Below are 17999 nucleotides of genomic sequence, written 5' to 3' on the forward strand. Positions count from 1 at the left end.
GGCATACAGTGGCACCTTGGTTCTCAAACTTAATCTGTTCTGGAAGTCCATTCCAAAACCAAGGCGTACTTTCCCACAGAAAGTAATGCAAAATGGATTAATCTGTTCCAGGCTTTTAAAAACAACCCCTAAAACAGCCATTTAAAATTAATTTTACTACTTAATGAGACCACTGATTTATAAAATGAAAGCAATAAACAATGTACCACAGCATGGGTAGGCAAACTAAGGCCCGGGGGCCGGATGCGGCCCAATGACCTTCAAAATCCGGCCTGCGGCCAGTCCGGAAATCAGCGTGTTTTTACAGGAGTAGAATGTGCCCTTTTATTTCAAATGCATCTCTGGGTTATTTGTGGGGCATAGGAATTAGCTCATTATTTTTTTCAAAGTATAGTCTGGCCCCCCCACATGGTCTGAGGGACAGTGGACCGGCCCCCTGCTGAAAAAGTTTGCTGACCCCTGTACTACAGTCACACAATCAATCAGTAGCTGAACTGGGTTCCACACAGTCACAAAAACAAAAAGGCAAAAGAGCAAAAACAGACAGACCTCAGCATAACACTCAAAACGGAAGTGAGGCACTCAGATCGGAAATGTAACACTCAAAGCAGAGCATGTTCGGCTTCCGAAAAAAGTTCACAAACCAGAATACTTACTTCCGGGTTTGCAGTGTTTGGGTTCCAAGTTGTTTTGAGTACCAAGGCGTTTGAGAACCAAGGTACCACTGTACTAGGACTTCCCTTGAACTAGACACTCTGCTTCTGTTGATGCAGCCTTGAATTCCATTACTGTTGTTTGTTTTGTTTTGCTGCAACATAGCACTGTTGACTCATGTTCAGCAGTGGTTAGGCAGCATTTCTCAACTTCGGGACTCCTGATTGTTGCTAAGACTACAATGCCAAACATGGCCAGTGGTCAGGGATGATGGGAGATTTAATTCCATCAACCTCTGGGGACCCAAGTTTGAGAAAGGCTGGGTTCCGGCATCCGATGAGGACCTGGGAAAGACCAGGGTTCAAATCCCCACTCAACCATGATGCTTACTAGGTGCCCATAGGCCAGTCATTGCCTCTGAGCCTAACCTACTTCACAGGGTTGTTGTGGGATGGGGAAGAACTATGTTTGGTACCGTCAGTTCCTTGGATCAAAAAGTGGGAAGCAAATGAACTAAAACAAACAAACAAACAGGACTAGGGAGGGGGAGAGCTCAGACACCGGCAATGTTCAACCTTGGCATGTGCTGCAAACTCAAAACACTGTCTGGGTGACCCACTTCCAAGAATTTAATTTCATTCCCACTGAGGTAGACAACAGAAGCAAGGTGGAATTATTTCAATACAATGGATGGAGTCCTTTAGGTGGTGGAATTCTGTGCAGGAAAGTGAGAATGAGCTCGTTAAAAGGAAAAAAAGCAATAACACCCAAACACTGACCAAGTGATACCTTTATTGGGATGAATCAACAAGTTACAGAGAAAAAAGAGGTTTCCAAGACCATCAAAACAAAGAGAGAGGGAGTATATTTGGAGGCATGGTAGAAAAGCCCCAGTGCAATTTTAGAAATGTGGGAAATGTGATTTCAGAATTAAAATAGTGATTTTCCATTCTTGAGATAGGCGTGGGGTAGATAGTTTCAAGCTTGCACTGGCCCCCCAGGAATGATGCTTTGGCCTGAATTCATCCAGGCAGCAGGGAAGCCGAGGTCCATCCGAGTCACCCCCAGGCGTGACGTTCAGGAACTGGCTGCTCTGCAGCTCATGTGTGTCAGTCGCGTGTCACTGAGCCATGGACGGGACCAGACCTGGAACTCACAGATTTGTTTCTGGAAAGAGGGAAAAGGAGAGAGAGAAAAAAATATCCAGACAATTAGAGCTAAATGGGGGGGGGGTATTATAATTGATTCATTAATCACCTTCTAAACCACTTTCAAGGCAATTTGCATTATAAAAGAGTTAAAAACGCAAAACAGCTAACACATCTAATGCAAAATTAAAACCCTAACAAATGAACACATGTGGCAAAGATCCTTTATCCAGCTGGGAAAGCCTGGCAGAAAAAAAATATCTCCAGTTGTTTCCAGAAAGTGCAGATCGTGGGTGCCCTGTTATATCTGTGGATGCTATTCCACAGAACAGGGGCAGGGTAGACACCCTAAAAGCCCTGCAGTCTGAGATACTACAGCACAAGCTTCCAATACTTTAAGAACTTGCAGGAGAAACTCTTCCCACAGACGCAGCCCAGTCACAGTTGCCGAACATTTCTGGTGGGGGAATAGAAGAGAGGCCTGGAACAGGAGCAGTCTATCTGAAATATGGAAGCAACAACATTCAACAGCATAGGCCTCAAAGAGCAAGGAAGGCATTATTGCGAACTTGCTTTGGGCCAGGAGCAGGAGAGTGGCATAGAATTGGGAACCAGCCCCGGTGTGGAAATGGCTCGTCATGGGAATGTGGATTCTAGACAACCTTGTTCTAGCAAGAGCCTCATGAATAAAGAGAACAGTTTAAAAAAAGTTGGTCAAGAAGGCAGAAGCACTGGAGGGTTTTTGTGCAATGACGTGTCCTCACTAAACAGGAATGCAATACTCAGGGCTGCTTCCTCCCTGCTCTCAGGAAGAACCTTCCCTGGAAAGGTCACAGGGATTTCTTCTGAAATCTCAGGAACTGCACAGGCAACATTTCCAAGACAAGCAGAACCTGTTTCAGGATAGACCTGTCAGTGCCTTCAGTGCATCTTGAGACATGCCACGTTCCACTCCCACGTTTTTTCCAGTTTTGAGAACGTGAGGAGGAGACAGGAAAGAGGTCAGTGCAAGACGGGCAGCCAGCACACAAAAGGATGACGGCTTGGGATTCTTTGGGAGTCTCATCCCTGGATGCCTCAAACCCCAATGATGCCGTAGTCAGCTGGCCCTGCTCAGTGGTGAGTCGAATGAACTTCATACACACTCATCTCTGTTGCTTCGTCAATAAATACTCGGGGTTAAGGCAGAGGGAGCCTCGGCTCAGATTAAACACAGCACCAACAGGCTGAAACAAAATGACGCATTTTGCACCAATACAACTATACCTGGGGACCCTGCTTCCATCTGGGGTTATCTAGAGTCAACCTCAGAACATATTTGCAGCAAGAGAGCACCTGCCCCTTTGCCTGGCCTGCACACATTCAAGCTGCCACTCATCCGAGGCACAGTTGTGGGGGGAAAAGACACCAAACTGTCCTTGTTGTCTCCCGTAGTGCAGCAGGCTTGGAGAGTCCATCTCATTGCCCCATTGCAGATTTTCAGACCAACCAAGAACATTCCAGCTGCGTACAGAGGTGATTCTCAGGCACAGCAATGAGGCTTCACTGGGAAACTCCAAACTGAAAATGATTCCTAATTGTGCCGATTTGCATCGGAACGGTTTCTGACGCCCTGGAGCATGATCTAATTTAGCAATGTTTCTTTTCCTTGTATCGAATAAGCAAAGCTGGTTCCCTAATCTTGCACCTGTAATTAATTGCATCCATTAATTGTCCCTCTTGAGCCTACGAAATGTCAAATTTTCCATGGAAAAATTAAGCACTGCCATTTGGGGGCGGAAGTGGAATTCTGATGATATGGGGGGAAGAGGCTTTGGGAACCATTAGGGGACACAGAACTAGAGACAGCTCTCCTTTACAAATGAACAGAAGCTTATTCAAGGACAACACAGCAGGGTTGTTGTGAAGGAGAACTTGCTGGTGACTTGACTTGGCCCTGGGCTTTATTAGCAGAAAGTGATGTAGGGTTGCAATTTGCTAATACAGCCCCCGGAACGTCTTCAGTCAGCCCAGCTGGTGAACTATTTACACAGACCATATTTGGGGGCAGGGGTCACCCAAGAACATGTACCAAGACCCATTTTTTCTTTACAGGCATTTGAGCCGCTGGCCTTGTAAAATCCTCATCTCCCTCTTATCTGAGCTACATTTGCCAGCCATTATGCTCATTACAATAAAAATATAAATAACAAAATAGATTACATTACGAAACATAATATTCTATTATGTTAGTCACTGAACTTTTTTTATAAAGTGAAAGGTAAAATACAATGCTTTTTATCACTAAATTACAACACAAAAACAATTTCATCTATAAACTATAAAATTATTTATCATAACCAAAACAGCAAACTCTGATTTACTTCTTTAAATTTTTAAAAAGCATGGTTTTGTTGCCCATTAGGCATAATTGGCCACTTTTATGATTTAAATGCAAAATGTCAGACTGTAAGAGTGAATTTGTATTGGAATTTAAAATTCTAGTAACAAGCAAGCTCCATTTTTTTAAAAAAATAAACATATTTCACACACATCCTTCAATGTCTCATTGGCAACAGGAAAGGTTTGTTAACAAAGCTACATCCTGACACTTCCTTGTGCCATCGCAATATGCCAAGTGAAATGTCAGATTTCCAATTGTTTGCTATTACTAGCCACCATTAGCTGCCACAAGTTTCAGATCACCCTTGGGACGTGAAATATAAAGGTATAACACTTTATCCAGACATAGTGTTTGGACAGTTGAAATAATCTTCAGGTTGTATCCTGTATTAATCATACTCTGAGTAAACCCATTGAAGTAGACAGACATGACTAACTTGACAACATTAATCTCAATGGGCTCATATGCCTAATGTCATATGAGCCCATTGAGATGAATGTCCTATGAGCCCATTGAAATTAATGGTGTCAAGCATCACAAGTTATACAAGATGTGGCAATAGCCACTGGCCTGGATAGCTTTCCTAAAGGAATTGTGTGGGGGAGACATGTCAACTAACGGCTATTCAGCTAACAGCGAAATAAACCCTTCTTATATAGAAGCAGTCTACCCAGAGTGTGAACAAAAGAACGACCAGCACATTCATGTCCCATCTGTAAGTGTCCAGAGGTGGTCAGCTGGTTACTGATGAGCAAAACTACTATTGCTTTCTTTAAATAAATAAAACCCACGCCAAACCCTAACAAAATAGTGAATGAGGAAGCCCCATGGAAATCCCATTTTTGCTCGGGTTTCCATCTGTGGTCCTCCAGATGTTCTGGACTCCACCTGACACCAGCAAGAGACTACTGAGGTGGGAAGTCCATCAACACCTGGAGAGCCACAATTGGTCTTCATCCACAAAGGCTGCTCTGATTTACTTCTGTACAAGAATGGCAGGTCAACAAGGAGGTGGTGGTAGGAAATACCCACTGGCCAAGAGACTACACATTTCAAGGGTTTGTGGCTTTCAACAGCTCAAGTCCAAGCTTTTCTGAAAAACCGCACTCTCTCATACAAACCTGCTCAGGTTTTGAGGTCTTTTGGGGAGGCCTTTCTCTTGGTCCCACTACCCTTTCAGACCCACTTGGTGGGGATGTGAGAGAGGGCTTTCTCAGTGACGGCTCCCAAAGTTTGGAGCTCCTTCCCTAGAGAAGTTCTGGCTCCCTCCTTGCTTTAGTTCCGCTGGCAAGCGAAAACTTTCTGGTTCCAACAGGCTTTGAGAAACGGACCGCTTTTAATGAAAGGGCTGGTGCCATGCTCTTCTTGTTGTAATTGTCTGGCTTTAATAGATTTTATATAAGGTTATAGTTTTCATTCCACCAATGTTTATTTTTTTTAATGATTGCTTTTTCTATATTCTTAGCGGTTCTTGTTTTTATCTGTAAGCTGACTTGAGTTCCATCAGGGGAAAAGGCAGGGTGTGAACAAATATAATAACTGTGGAAACGACAAGAAGATTAAATGGCTGGCTGGCTGCCAGTTTCAACAAGAGAAGCTGCCTCTTGCTTATTTACAATGATTAGTCATTAAACACAGGAAGGAGTTCCTCACAACATTCTTAGAACATGATAAACACTACTTATATAATGCTCTAATCCGACACCAACCAGGCAGGTGAAATAGGCCTAAGGTTACATTCTGCGCAAGGAAGGCTGCAGCTCAGTGCCAGGACATCTGCACTGCATGCAGAAAGTTCCCTGGTTAGATTCTTCAGCATTCCCAGGCAGGACTAGGAAATACCCCCTTCCATCTGAAAAACCTGGAGAGCTGTTGCCACTCAGCATCGACAGCCGTGGGCACCTGGACCAAGGGTCTGATTCTGTTTAAGGCAGATTCCCATGCGCTTGCTGGCAGTGGGGAATGCTAGGCACAGACTGGCTGCAATGTGGGGCTTCCCTTACGCTTGAACCAGAAGCTGCAGTTAGTGCAGAATGCTGCAGCACAATTTCTAACAGGAGTTGACCCTGTCAGCTTATTAACACCTATGCTCAGAGACCCACACTGCTTGCCGATTTGCTACCGGACCAGGTTCAAGGTGTTACTAGGAGTACAGTGGTGCCTCGCAAGACAAAAAACCCGCTAGACGAAAGGGTTTTCCGTTTTTCGATGCGCTTCGCAAGACGAATTTCCCTATGGGCTTGCTTCGCAAGACAAAAACGTCTTGCGAGTCTTGCGCTTTTTTTCGCTCCCCCCCCCTTTTTCTAAGCCGCTAATAGCCTTTTAGCCACTAAGCCTTTAATAGCCACTAAACCGCTAATAGCGCTAATCCGCTAATAGGGTTGCTTCGCAAGACGAAAAAACCGCTAGATGAAGAGACTCGCGGAACGGATTATTTTTGTCTTGCGAGGCACCACTGTATATAAAGCCCTGAACAGCTTAGGACTAGTTTACCTGTGAGATTGCACAGAATACTCATTTTGCATTCCTAATAAATTAATCTTTTAGTGTGCTAGCGTAACACTTTGGAAATCCCTGCCCAATGGCATCAGCAGAGGCCATCACCGTATCCCTTTTGGTGCCTGCTAAAAACAGCTTTGTTCAGGCAGGCTTACCCAGTTTAACTGTTGTAACCCACCCCGGGAACTAAGGGTGAAAGGTGGGTAATTAATCATTATAACAATAACAATTATTATGCTCTCGTCAGCTCTAGCATCCCACAGCTTGCTGTGGCTGATGGAAGCTGTGGTCCAGTTCACCAGATGAGCACCAGGCTGTTCAAGGAATCATTGCTGTATCTTGGGATTACTCAACAAAACTGAGGATATTCACAAATTCCTAAGGCTGTTTGCATGAAGGGCTGGAAAGTCGCATCATCAAAGCTGCTCCATCTATGGCAGTTTTAAACTGTGTTATACAGGGAGGACCCAGCCTTTCTTGTCACTGAATAAACACCAAGAAGCTGTGAGGTCCCCGGTCAACACATCTGGTTCCCAGTCTCACCTGTTGTTCTCCTTCCAAGGGCAGGCTGCAGTGCTGGAGGTCCTCAGCACTCAGGTTTGACCCTCCCTTCTTCTCACACAGGGTATTCGCCAATTTGACAGTCAAGTAGTATTTCACGCCCTCCACCACCTGGAAAACAAATCAGGCATTTGACATTTAGCAGAATAATGCAATATATATATACAGTGGTACCTCAGGTTACATACACTTCAGGTTACAGACTTCACTAACCCAGAAATAGTACCTCGGGTTAAGAACTTTGCTTCAGGATGAGAACAGAAATCGAGTGGCAGCGGCGCGGCGGCAGCGGGAGGCCCCATTAGCTAAAGTGATGCTTCAGGTTAAGAACAGTTTCAGGCTAAGAACGGACCTCCAGAACGAATTAAGTACGTAACCAGAGGTACCACTGTACTGCCTTTGACTGCAGAGGTAGAAAATAGCCATCATGACAAATAGCCATTGACAGCCTTCTGCCTCTGTGAATGGGTCCAATCCTCTTTCAAAGCCATCAAAATGGGTGGCTATCACTTCCTTTTCTATCACCAACTCAGAACCCGATGGCTTTTTAATATGCTAATATGAGTTTGTATTTTCTGGGAATATATTTGCAAGCCACCTGGGCGGGGGGGTATCCTGAAAGGCAGGACAGGAGTTGCCATAAATAAGTAATGTTACCTCTGAATCTTTCTCAGTACCTCTCACTTCCTGCTCTGCAAACACACACTGCACCTCCACAGTCCTCACCCTCAATGAGGACTACCTTGTTCCTTTTTCTCTCAGGACCCTAGACTTCTACATCCCAGTGCCATTTCCCCCCAGGGATGGTGGGAGAAAGAAAGCCCAGTCTACCTACCTAGATATTTTAGCCTTTCTAGCGGGGGGGGGGGGGGCTGAGTGTTTAACCTTTTGCTTGACTTAGGTTCACACTGAAGCATTTAAGAAAACTGAATTTAAAATGAGTGTTTGTATGTACACATCATTAGTCTACAGCAGGTGCCAGAACATCATGCATTTATTCAGCTTGCCACTTGGCCTGGGGGCACTTAGCAGTCCGTGACAGCTCTTAAGGAGCCACGATTTCCAATCCTGTCCTTTTGTTAGGACTCCTCCCCCCCCACAAAAAACCATCTCTCTCTCTCTCTCCTACTGTGTCAACCCATCTCAATTCTCTTCCCTCCGCCCCCGGCTTCCAGGAACTTAAGAAGTTGCCTTTAAACCGACAGACCGTTCATCCATCTTGCCCATTATTGTCTACACTGACTGGCAGCAATGACTCTCCAGCATTTCAGGCGGCGGGGGGGGGGGTGTTGTCTCTCCCAGCCCTACCTAGGGATGCCAGGGACTGAACCTGGGATCTTCTGCATTCAAGGCAGATAAATGACAACTTGCACTCTGCTTTTCAATTTGGGACATAGCTGTCAACTTTCGGGTTTGAAAATAAGGGATCAGGAGCCTCGAAAATAAGGGATCAGCAGCCTCACCTGCCCCGGGGACAGTCTACGGGATATCTAACAATCCGGGATAGCAGCGGGAAACGGCGCTGGAATAAGGGAATTTCCCGCAAAAAAAGGAAGGTTGACAGCTATGATCTTGGACCTTCTACACGCAAGACGGATGCTCTACGGCTGAGTTACAGCCCTTCCATTCCCCTCTCCACCCCCCGAGGCCCTCCTTCCTTCAACGACTAGGCTACTTCTCTATGTCAGCCTGCGCCCTTTCGGATGCTTTGGGCTGTGGGCTGGAGGCTAATGACAGGCCAAGACAGCAGGCGGGCACCAGGCTGGGGAAGGCTGGTGTGAAGAGAGAGGTTAAGTGGTTTTTTTAAAAAAATAGTTTTAGGCATGGAGAGTGGAAAAGGGGCCCAAGAATTTCTTGCAAGCCCCCCGCGTCCTTACCTGGCTCTCCGCCTTGACGATGCTCAGCTGCCGGCAATAGAACATGTTGTTGCTGGCCTGGTTGTAGGCGGACACGGCGAAGGCAGCGGCCTTCTGCACGTCGGGATCCGAGACGGAGCGAGGCGTCAGGCCTCCGGGCATCCCGATGCTTCCCGCAAACAGCGCCGGGAGGAAAAGCAGCAGCAGCCCAAGGCAAGAGGAGATGCGCATCGCGACAGGTGAACACAACTGCGCCATTGCTGAGAATGAGCTGGAAGTGAGCGCGGCCATAGGCTGATATAAAGGCCGAGGCCACGCCCACGCCGCGGAGCCGGCCAATCAACGACGCGGGAGGCGGAAGCCTGAAAGGACATGTAAGGCGCGGAGCCACGCCCACTCCTGGGGAGAGCTGCTTCCGCTAGAGGAAAGACGCAGGCGCGCCCTGGGAATGTTCGCGCCTTTTGTTGTTTAGTCGTGTCCGACTCTTCGTGACCCCATGGACCAGAGCACGCCAGAGCGCGCCTTTACCTGGGAGTGAATCCCACTAAGCAGCGTGGGGCTTCCTTTTGAGTAGGCAGTGCAGAGGACCGCATTGATCTTTCGCTGGTGGGTCACCTCTGAGTTGAAGCCTGACCGGAGGTGACTGATTCAGATTCAAAGCAGCGCAAATATAAAGGATCCTTCCTCAACCAGGTGCCCTCCAGATATTTGGACTCTGGTGGGACGTAGTCCACTAGAGGGCACCAGGTTTGGGAAAGGCAGCTGTTTCTGAAAGATCCTGTGCTGTGCATGCACACCAGACATATAAAACACATCCAATGCACATGGTGGCGCTGTGGGTTAAACCACAGAGCCTAGGACTTGCCAATCAGGTCGGCGGTTCGAATCCCAGCAACAGAGTGAGTTCCTGTTGCTCGGTCCCAGCTCCTGCCAAACTAGCAGTTTGAAAGCACTGCAAAGTGCAAGTAGATAAATAGGTACCGCTCCGGCGGGAAGGTAAACGGCGTTTCCGTGTGCTGCTCTGGTTTGCCAGAAGCGGCTTAGTCATGCTGGCCACACGACCCAGAAGCTGTACGCCGGCTCCCTCGGCCAATAAAGCGTGATGAGCGCCACAACCCCAGAGTTGGTCAAGACTGGACCCAATGGTCAGGGGTCCATTTACCGTTTACCTCCCCCAAAATCCTGGCAACTGTAGTTTCGCACTCAGATTGTTCCCAAGCAGCCTGAACAAGCTATTATTCCCAATATTCTGTGTTTTAAATGTGTATTGCGTGTGCTTTAAACCTTCCACTTGGATCTGACCTGTGTCACTACAACAGCACTCAGACCAGGCAAATATTGAGCGCAACATATTTGCAGAAAAGACTCTACAACCTGAAATTAGAGACAATGCATGTACTTTTGTAACCCAATAAAATCTTTAATAAAAATTATTTTTAAAAATTGAGAAGTGGGTCCTAAAATGCCTATTTAGGAAAATGGTAGGATCCTGCTCTGAAAAGATTGGAGACTCACTGCTCTAAGGCACTTAAAAATAAGTATTGTTTTTCATTCCTTTTAAATTTGTTAGCAATGTTATTACCTTATAATTTAAATACCTTATTTTTCTGTGTATAAGACAATGTTTTTGCTAAATACCAGAAAAATACGGTATTTCCTTGATCTTCCAGCAGCTGCTTCCGCCACCAGACAAGTGTTGCCTCCTTCTTCTCCTCCCTGCCCCCCCCAACTGCATGTGCCACTCTTTCTCGTGCGTGCACACACGGGTACCAGACGCTGCAAACTGTGCAAGGTTAAGGGCACCAACAGAGCACTGAGTAAAAGTGCATCCAGGGCCTTCTTCATTTCTGAGTTTTGGATTCAAAAAAATTGGAGTCGTCTTATACATGGAAAAATGCAGTAATATCCTTTTGGACTGGGCCTGCACATATTTTACAGAACCTGACGCAGGTCAAACAGTGCCATTTGTTTCTGTTCAGTGCCCCCATTTCAAAACATGATGGTGCCAATGCCTTTCCACCCATCTGGTGCCCTACAGATGTTTTGAACGACAACTCCTCCCTTCTCACTGGCACTGGCACCAGATGTAGGAGAAGGCCTGCTTTTGTGCTAAGGGAAAAGAAATCACAGCAGATTCAAAGTTTGTGTTTTATTTTCCATGATAAAAAAACACACGCGCACACCATTCTGAGGCACAACAGATTTCTCTGACAGATTATCTAATTCTTCACGCTTAGGGCTCTGATATTTCCCCTTCCTTCCAGTGCCCTCCTGTGGCCAAGAAGAGCAGATTTGACGCGGAGAAGGAAGAGGGGTGGAACCTCCGCCACTGAGGCTGGACGGATCCCTCAGCAGAATGGCTAGGAGGGCTGGCAGAAAATATGGGGCCTGTTTTAATTCACTGATGGGTTGGTTTTTCTTTTTACGGCAGCTGTTTCTTGAAGAGCAACACCCCAGTTTGTTTGGAAACACTGGCTGCTCTGCTGCCGCTCCCAAGTACCCCTAGAACCGCAGAGGGGAACACAATCCACCTGGCGCAGCTCAGTTCTTCTTGCTCTTGGGGGTGTCGTACTTCCTTTTGCTCGAGTACCAGAGGAGCAGAGGGATGCCGATGGAGGGGAGCGTCATGACCCCAAAGGCTGCCCAATCCAGCTTTATAAAAGAAAAGGAGGTGAAAGGGAAATAATTAGTCGTTTCAATTCAACAAGTTCATTGTGCTAGTCCAGTGGTTTCCAAAGGGTGGGGGGAGGCAGCAGCCCCTGGGAAGCAGTGGGATTACAGAGGTAAGGAGAGCAGCTGGAGGTGTAAATGGCTATAGACTTTGAAAAGCTGGCATCACATGATCAAGTTCATCAACTCTGTTAAGGTCATTAAACTAAATAGTTTAAACTAGATTTTGAACAGATGTGCAACAACTAGCTGTTAGTCACACATCTTCCTTAGTGGATTGTGCACACCACTCTTCTGAATAATGCTTTTTATAGAGTAGAGTGGTGGACACTGGGGATTAGTTTATGGAACCAAGGGGATGGTGGCCTGAAAAAGTATGGGAACCACTGTGCTAGTCAAAAGCCGTGACTGTGATGATTATATTATAGTGTTCCAAAACACAAGCATAGTGATAATATAACAAGCATAGTGATAATATAACAAACATAAATAATACAGTGGTACCTCCGGTTACGAACAGTGGTACCTCCGTTCCGGAGGCCGAGCCGCATCCTGAAAACTTTGTAACTGGAGGAACCTTTCTGCACATGCGCGCAATGTGATTGATATTGAGCGCTTCTGTGCATGCCGTGAAACCCAGAAGTATATACTTCTGAAGAAGTGTGCATGCATGAAAGCTCATACCAATAACAAACTTAGTTGGTCTCTAAGGTGCTACTGGAAGGATTTTTTAAATATTGTTTCGACTACGGCAGACCAACACGGCTACCTACCTGTTCTTAATGGCTGCTAGCCACAATGGCTATGCTCTGCCACCACAGTCAGAGCAGCAATGCTTCTGAATGGAAGCTGCTGGAAACCACAGGTGGGGGAAGTGCCCTTGTGCTCCGGTCCTGCTTACAAGTTTCCCACTTGGGCACCTGGTTGGCCACTGTGAGATCAGGATGTGGACTAAATGAGCCACTGGCCTGATCCATCAGGCTCTTATGTTTTTAATGCCCCCCGTGTTGTAGTGGAGCAGGCTGACAGCACTGCTTTATTTACTTACAAAGTGTGGCGAAAACCTCCGGTCAAATTCTCGCTGGGCGAGGATCCCCCCTTGCCCTGGAGCGCTGGTGAAGCCCACCTGAAAAGAAAGAAAATTGAGGGAATTTTTGTGTGTTATTATTATATATTTATTTATACCCTGCCTTTTCCCCTGAAGGGCCATGGTGCTTGCGGTCATGCGAGGTCTCCTTGTTAAACAACCACCACAAAACTCTAACCCAGGGTTTCCCAGACTTGGGTCTCTAGCTGCTTTTGGACTACAATTCCCATCACACACACCCCTCGCCAAATTTCCCTGCACAAGTCATAGGACTCAAGAAAGGGAGGGGTCAGTGGTAACTACAAAGAATGCCTTTGTTTGTGAGCTGAGCCAAAGCCTGTGGGCCCCCGCAGATCCCAGGCTCCACCCAAGGCGCTTGCTACTTACCACCACCTGGGCCCCCTCCTGTGCTAGGTAAGTGATGGTGGCAGAGGTGAAGTTGAAGTAGCCGGCTTTCAGGGGTCTCAGGACCACCGTGTGGGACACGTTGCTGGCGCTGAGTGACAGTGGCTAAGGAAGCAGACTGTGTCGCGGGAGCAGAAAGGAAAGAGAGGGGGTTTTCGGGAGAAGAGACCAGGGGGTGGATTGGGTCTTACTGCTCATGCGTGTAACACTGAATACTTGCTCAGTGCTTCAAGATAAATAAGGGACAATCCCGAGGGCTTGTTGTGGCTTAAGATCTAAACCCAACGTTTTTGGGGGCCCTGCCCCAATAGTTCCATAAACTTCTTCCCAACGTCCCTACTCTATCCTAGAAAAAGCATTATAGGCGACTCAAATTATGCAGCGGTTGCGTTCCAGTGATAACACAAGAAAGTCAAAGTTCCATCTAGCCCAAACACCTGAGTGCAATGGTGGGTGGGAATGACAAAGTCCCCCCCCCCCGATGCCTGCTCCCTTTTTATTTTTGTCAAATGCATAAAGCTGAATGCACACAAGTTAAAGGTGATTTAAGTTGTGAGTTACCTGCATTCAGAATAGCGGTTTGCACAAACCAGTAAGAAAGGTAATAACACAACAAAACTCAACACAGTAACATTTAACTGGACATTTATTCCAAATCCAATTAAAACTATTGAGTTTGATTAATGGGTCATTGGTCTGATCCAGCAGGCTGCTCTACTGTTCTTACGACTCTAAAGAATCTAAAAAGAGCCACTGTCACCCCTACACACACACACACACACACACACACACACACACACACACCTGCCACACTCTGTGCAAAAAAAAGGATACGGTGCGATCCTGTCCCACTTGACATTGAGCATCCCAGAAACAATGCCGAAGTCTTCGGGAGGAAATGAGTCGTCCGACAACTCCACCTCTAAGGCAGCGCTTTACCCCAGCAGATAAAAGGATTGGGATAACAGTATTAGGAACAAGACACCATTTGAAGGCAGGGTGTGTGGGGTGGTGGGACCCTTACCTAGATCCCTTCCAATCTGGCTTCCAACTTGATTTTGGAACTAAAACCACCTTGATCACCCTGGCAGATGATTTGTATTGTGAGATAGAAAGGGTGAGTGAAATCTTATGGATTCTCCGGGATTTCTTAGCTGCCATTGACCATGGTGTCCTGTCCTTCCCAGAGGGTAGGTCCCTGAAGTCTGGTGTGTAGGTGCCATAGCAATCCATCTTATTCCCAAATGCTATTCTTTAACACCTACATCATGGACCAATGGCAGGAGGCACCTGGAGATAAGGGGTAGTGTGCCATCAATATGCAGCTGACAGCAGCTTAAGTTTTGATTAGCCAAGTAACCTTAATGATTACCAGTATTTTTTTAAAAATTGAAAGTAACTTTTTAAAAAAAGTTATATGATGGTAGAGAAATATTGATGATGATGATTTAATGCATTTGTACTCAATTTTTCTCCCAAATTGGAATTCAAGACAGCTTCCAACATTTAAAAAAACGTTACAAAATACAATGTAATAAAGACAAACTAAAAACAATAATTAAAAATACAACAAAACACACTTAGAACCAGCAATTAAAAGTACAGTTTGCCCTGATAGCAGCCCAGTGGTCAGTATTGTCTGTGCCTTAGTTTCCAAAGGTCTGACTGAACAGGAAGGTTGTAGCCTGCCGGCCAAAGGATAACAAAAAGGAAACCAGTCTAACCTTTCTTGAGATGGAATTACACAATCTGAGAGCAGCCACACAGAAGCCTCTCTCTTGGGTCACCACCAGCCATGCATCTGATGTTGAAGGTGCACTCCCAAGGTTCATATAGGGAGATAGACTCTTTCAGGTGGCCTGGGCCGAAGCCCTAGAGGGCTTTATACGTTATAACCAACACTTTGAATTTTGCCCGGAAACAGACCAGTAGTCAGTAACAAGAGATAACATGCTTCCTGCAACCCGCTCCAGTCTGCAGGCTGGTCACAGCATTCTGCACCAGCTGCAGCTTTTCAAAGGCATCTCCATGGAAAGAGCATTAAGATACCATCAGCCTTTCCTAAGAGGGATTTACCTAGAGCCAACATTGTAGATGTTGTACTGCAAAGTGAGATCCCGGCCCTCGACGGCATATCTGTTCAACAGGGACTTGGAGGCCAAGAGCCTGGCCCCTTCCTCACAGTAGACTGAGCAGGTGGCAACCAGCACGGCAAGAATCAACAGCTTCATCTGGAATGGAGAAGAGGATGGATTTGTAGTTGCACCTGAAGAAGAGTATCATTTGGTAGAGAAAAAGTGAAGTACAGAATGGTCAATCTGTTTAAAGCGTGAGGAAGGGAAACAGTATCAGCACAGCAATGAAATGTGTGTTTATTTTTAAAAACCTGCTGCCAAATTAATCAAATTGAAATTTTGTTTTAATCGGTTAGCCTAACTGATTCACCAATTAAAACACTGCCATCTTACTAAACAGAGATTAGAACCACTACTTTGCCTCTAAACGAATATGGTTTTGGGATGGCTAAAGAGTGTATAACCCTAATCCATGATAAATGATCTTTGAGCATCCATGCTCAAACATGAATGAAATATGGCCTCCAAAGTGAAACAGGTGACTTAAAATAAATCAGTAAAAATACAATTAAGGACCATACAAAATCTTAGCACAGTGGATTACAATTGCTACAACTGGCAGAAAACCGATTTACGTAGTTTGCCAAGACCCTCAGCAATTTTCATCTGGCCCGTGGAGGAAAAAGTTTGGGAACTGCTGAGCTAGAGAAGGGAATGCTGGGCAAAGTGAATTTTATTTATTAACTTAGTCCATACAATGCTGCTTCCTGTGACCCAACACCACTAAAGGTTTATCCTATAGTTCTGATCCCCTCAACTGAATGGCAATTTTTTCTCTACTGTGATCCCGCCCTCTTTTTCTTCTGTCAGGACCCTTCCCCAATTGCTCAGAAACTGCCCCATAATAAGATTCCACCAAGAGCCGGTGTGATGTAGTGGTTAGAGCATCAGTCTAGTAGGATCTGGGACAGACCAAGGTTCAAATACCCACTTGGCCATCATGAAGTTCAGTGGGTGACCTTGGGCCAGTCAACATCCCTCTCAGCCTAGGGTTGTTGTGGGGATTAAATTAGGAGAGAGACAACGGTGTGCGCCACCTTGAACACCACAGAGCAAAAGGTGGGATAAAAACGCAATAAACCGTAGTAGTAACAGCAGTAGTTCATCTCGCCAAGTGATCATTCTGACTGCCAGCCGCTCTCCAGAATCTCACTCCATGAAAAGAGACAATATTGTGTAGCAGAGTGTTTGACCCGAGAGAGACCAGGGTTCGAATCCCCACCCGGCCAGGAAGCACACCAAGGGGATGACCCTGAGCTTAGTCCCTGCCTCTCAGCCTAACCGACATAACACAACACGGTTGTGGTGGGGATTAAATATGGACTAGGATTTAGGAGACCAGGGTTCAAAACCTCCACTTGGCCATGAAACTGCTTGGCGGGGGGGGGGGACGGGACCTCACTGTCCTCTCAGCCTAACCAACCTCAAAGGGTTGTTGTGGGGATAAAACGGGGGGACGGGGACCCACGTGCACCACCTCGAGCTTCTTGGAGGAAAGAAAATGGGACACAACGGCTGTGAATGAATGAATGAATGAAACTTTCTCTGCCAAGCCTCCTTGCACCCAGCACCCAGTTCCAATCGCCCTCCTTTTTCCCTGGCAGAATAGACCCCCCCTCCTCCTCCAACCAACCTGCATTTCCCCGACTAAAAACCCCTCTCCTCCTTTTCTCATCCAAAGCTGTCCTCCGATCAGACCCCCAAATCCGGTTTTGCCTGCCAAGACCACCTGCCCTCCCCTCCTGCGCTCGCCCACCTCGGCTCCTGAAGCTGCCAGCAGAACGGAAGAGAGAGTCAGCACTCCCCGCGGCCGGAACCCCGCCTCTCTCTTTCGCGCGCGCGCGCATTACGTACCTTCCTCGAGTTGCCGCTGAGCTCGCTGGGAAATGTAGTCCTCAGTCCTGCTTAAGAACCTATGTGGAGACAAGCTGGAGGATGCCAGTGGCCCTTTTGGCTCAGTATCCTGTTCTCCCAGATGAACCAGAGATGCCCACAGGAAGGTCTCTAGCACAACAGCAAACCTCCTCTCTTGTGGCTGCCAGCGACCGGCACCTGATCCTGGATTTACCGCCTGCTTTCTGGTTATTTTGGTGTTAGAAGAAACATGAAAGATCATTAGGAGAGCCCTGCTAGATCAGACCAGTGGGCCATCAAGTCCTTTCATAGTTTTATAAGCTTCTATCATGCCACCTCTTTCTTGCCTTTTCTCTAAACTAGCCACTCTCAAAAGCTGCAATCTTTCCTCCATCCTTCTCCTGACCCTATTCTGAACCTTTTCCAAGTCTACAATATCCATTTTGAGAGGAGGTGACCAAAACAGTATTCCAAATGTGGTCTTAGATATGTATAACAACATTTTGATAGTGGCAGTTTTGTTTTCAATTCCTCTAATGATCCCTAGCATGGAATTTTCCTTTTTCATGTCTTCCACACGCTGGGTTTACATTTTTATTGAGCTATCCATTAAGGCTCCAAGATGTTACTCCTTTTCTGCCATCACCAGCTCAGCCCCCAAGAGAAATTAACTTTTTTTGCCCCCACATGCATCACTACACACTTGTTTACATTGAATTGAATTTGCCATTTTACTGCCCATTCACT

General features: G+C 46.4%; 2 protein-coding genes across 4 annotated transcripts; both read right to left on the bottom strand.

Annotated features, from left to right (window-relative positions):
• Window positions 1-1426: 1426 nt before the first annotated feature.
• Window positions 1427-9407, bottom strand: CST6 (cystatin E/M). The gene is made up of 3 exons (XM_082204353.1): window positions 9123-9407; window positions 7228-7356; window positions 1427-1821 (listed from the first exon to the last, which is right to left on the bottom strand). The coding sequence occupies exons 1-3, from the start codon at window positions 9390-9392 to the stop codon at window positions 1732-1734; spliced, it is 489 nt and encodes a 162-aa protein (XP_082060479.1). The 5' UTR covers window positions 9393-9407; the 3' UTR covers window positions 1427-1731.
• Window positions 9408-11235: 1828 nt separating this feature from the next.
• On the bottom strand, window positions 11236-17260 carry SSR2 (signal sequence receptor subunit 2). Of its 3 annotated transcripts, none has more exons than XM_082203860.1 (6): window positions 17155-17260; window positions 15340-15529; window positions 14098-14196; window positions 13246-13354; window positions 12820-12897; window positions 11236-11753 (listed from the first exon to the last, which is right to left on the bottom strand). In XM_082203860.1, the coding sequence occupies exons 1-6, from the start codon at window positions 17243-17245 to the stop codon at window positions 11643-11645; spliced, it is 678 nt and encodes a 225-aa protein (XP_082059986.1). In that variant the 5' UTR covers window positions 17246-17260; the 3' UTR covers window positions 11236-11642. The 3 variants fall into 3 exon arrangements, with proteins under 3 accessions (XP_082059986.1, XP_082059988.1, XP_082059987.1); XM_082203862.1 differs by having other exon boundaries at window positions 15340-15494; window positions 17155-17210; XM_082203861.1 differs by lacking the exon at window positions 17155-17260 and adding an exon at window positions 17032-17052 and having other exon boundaries at window positions 15340-15494.
• Window positions 17261-17999: the final 739 nt, after the last annotated feature.

This window comes from Podarcis vaucheri, assembly GCF_965113315.1.
Source record: "Podarcis vaucheri genome assembly, chromosome: 16".
In the NCBI taxonomy this organism is placed as follows: Eukaryota; Metazoa; Chordata; class Lepidosauria; order Squamata; family Lacertidae; genus Podarcis; species Podarcis vaucheri.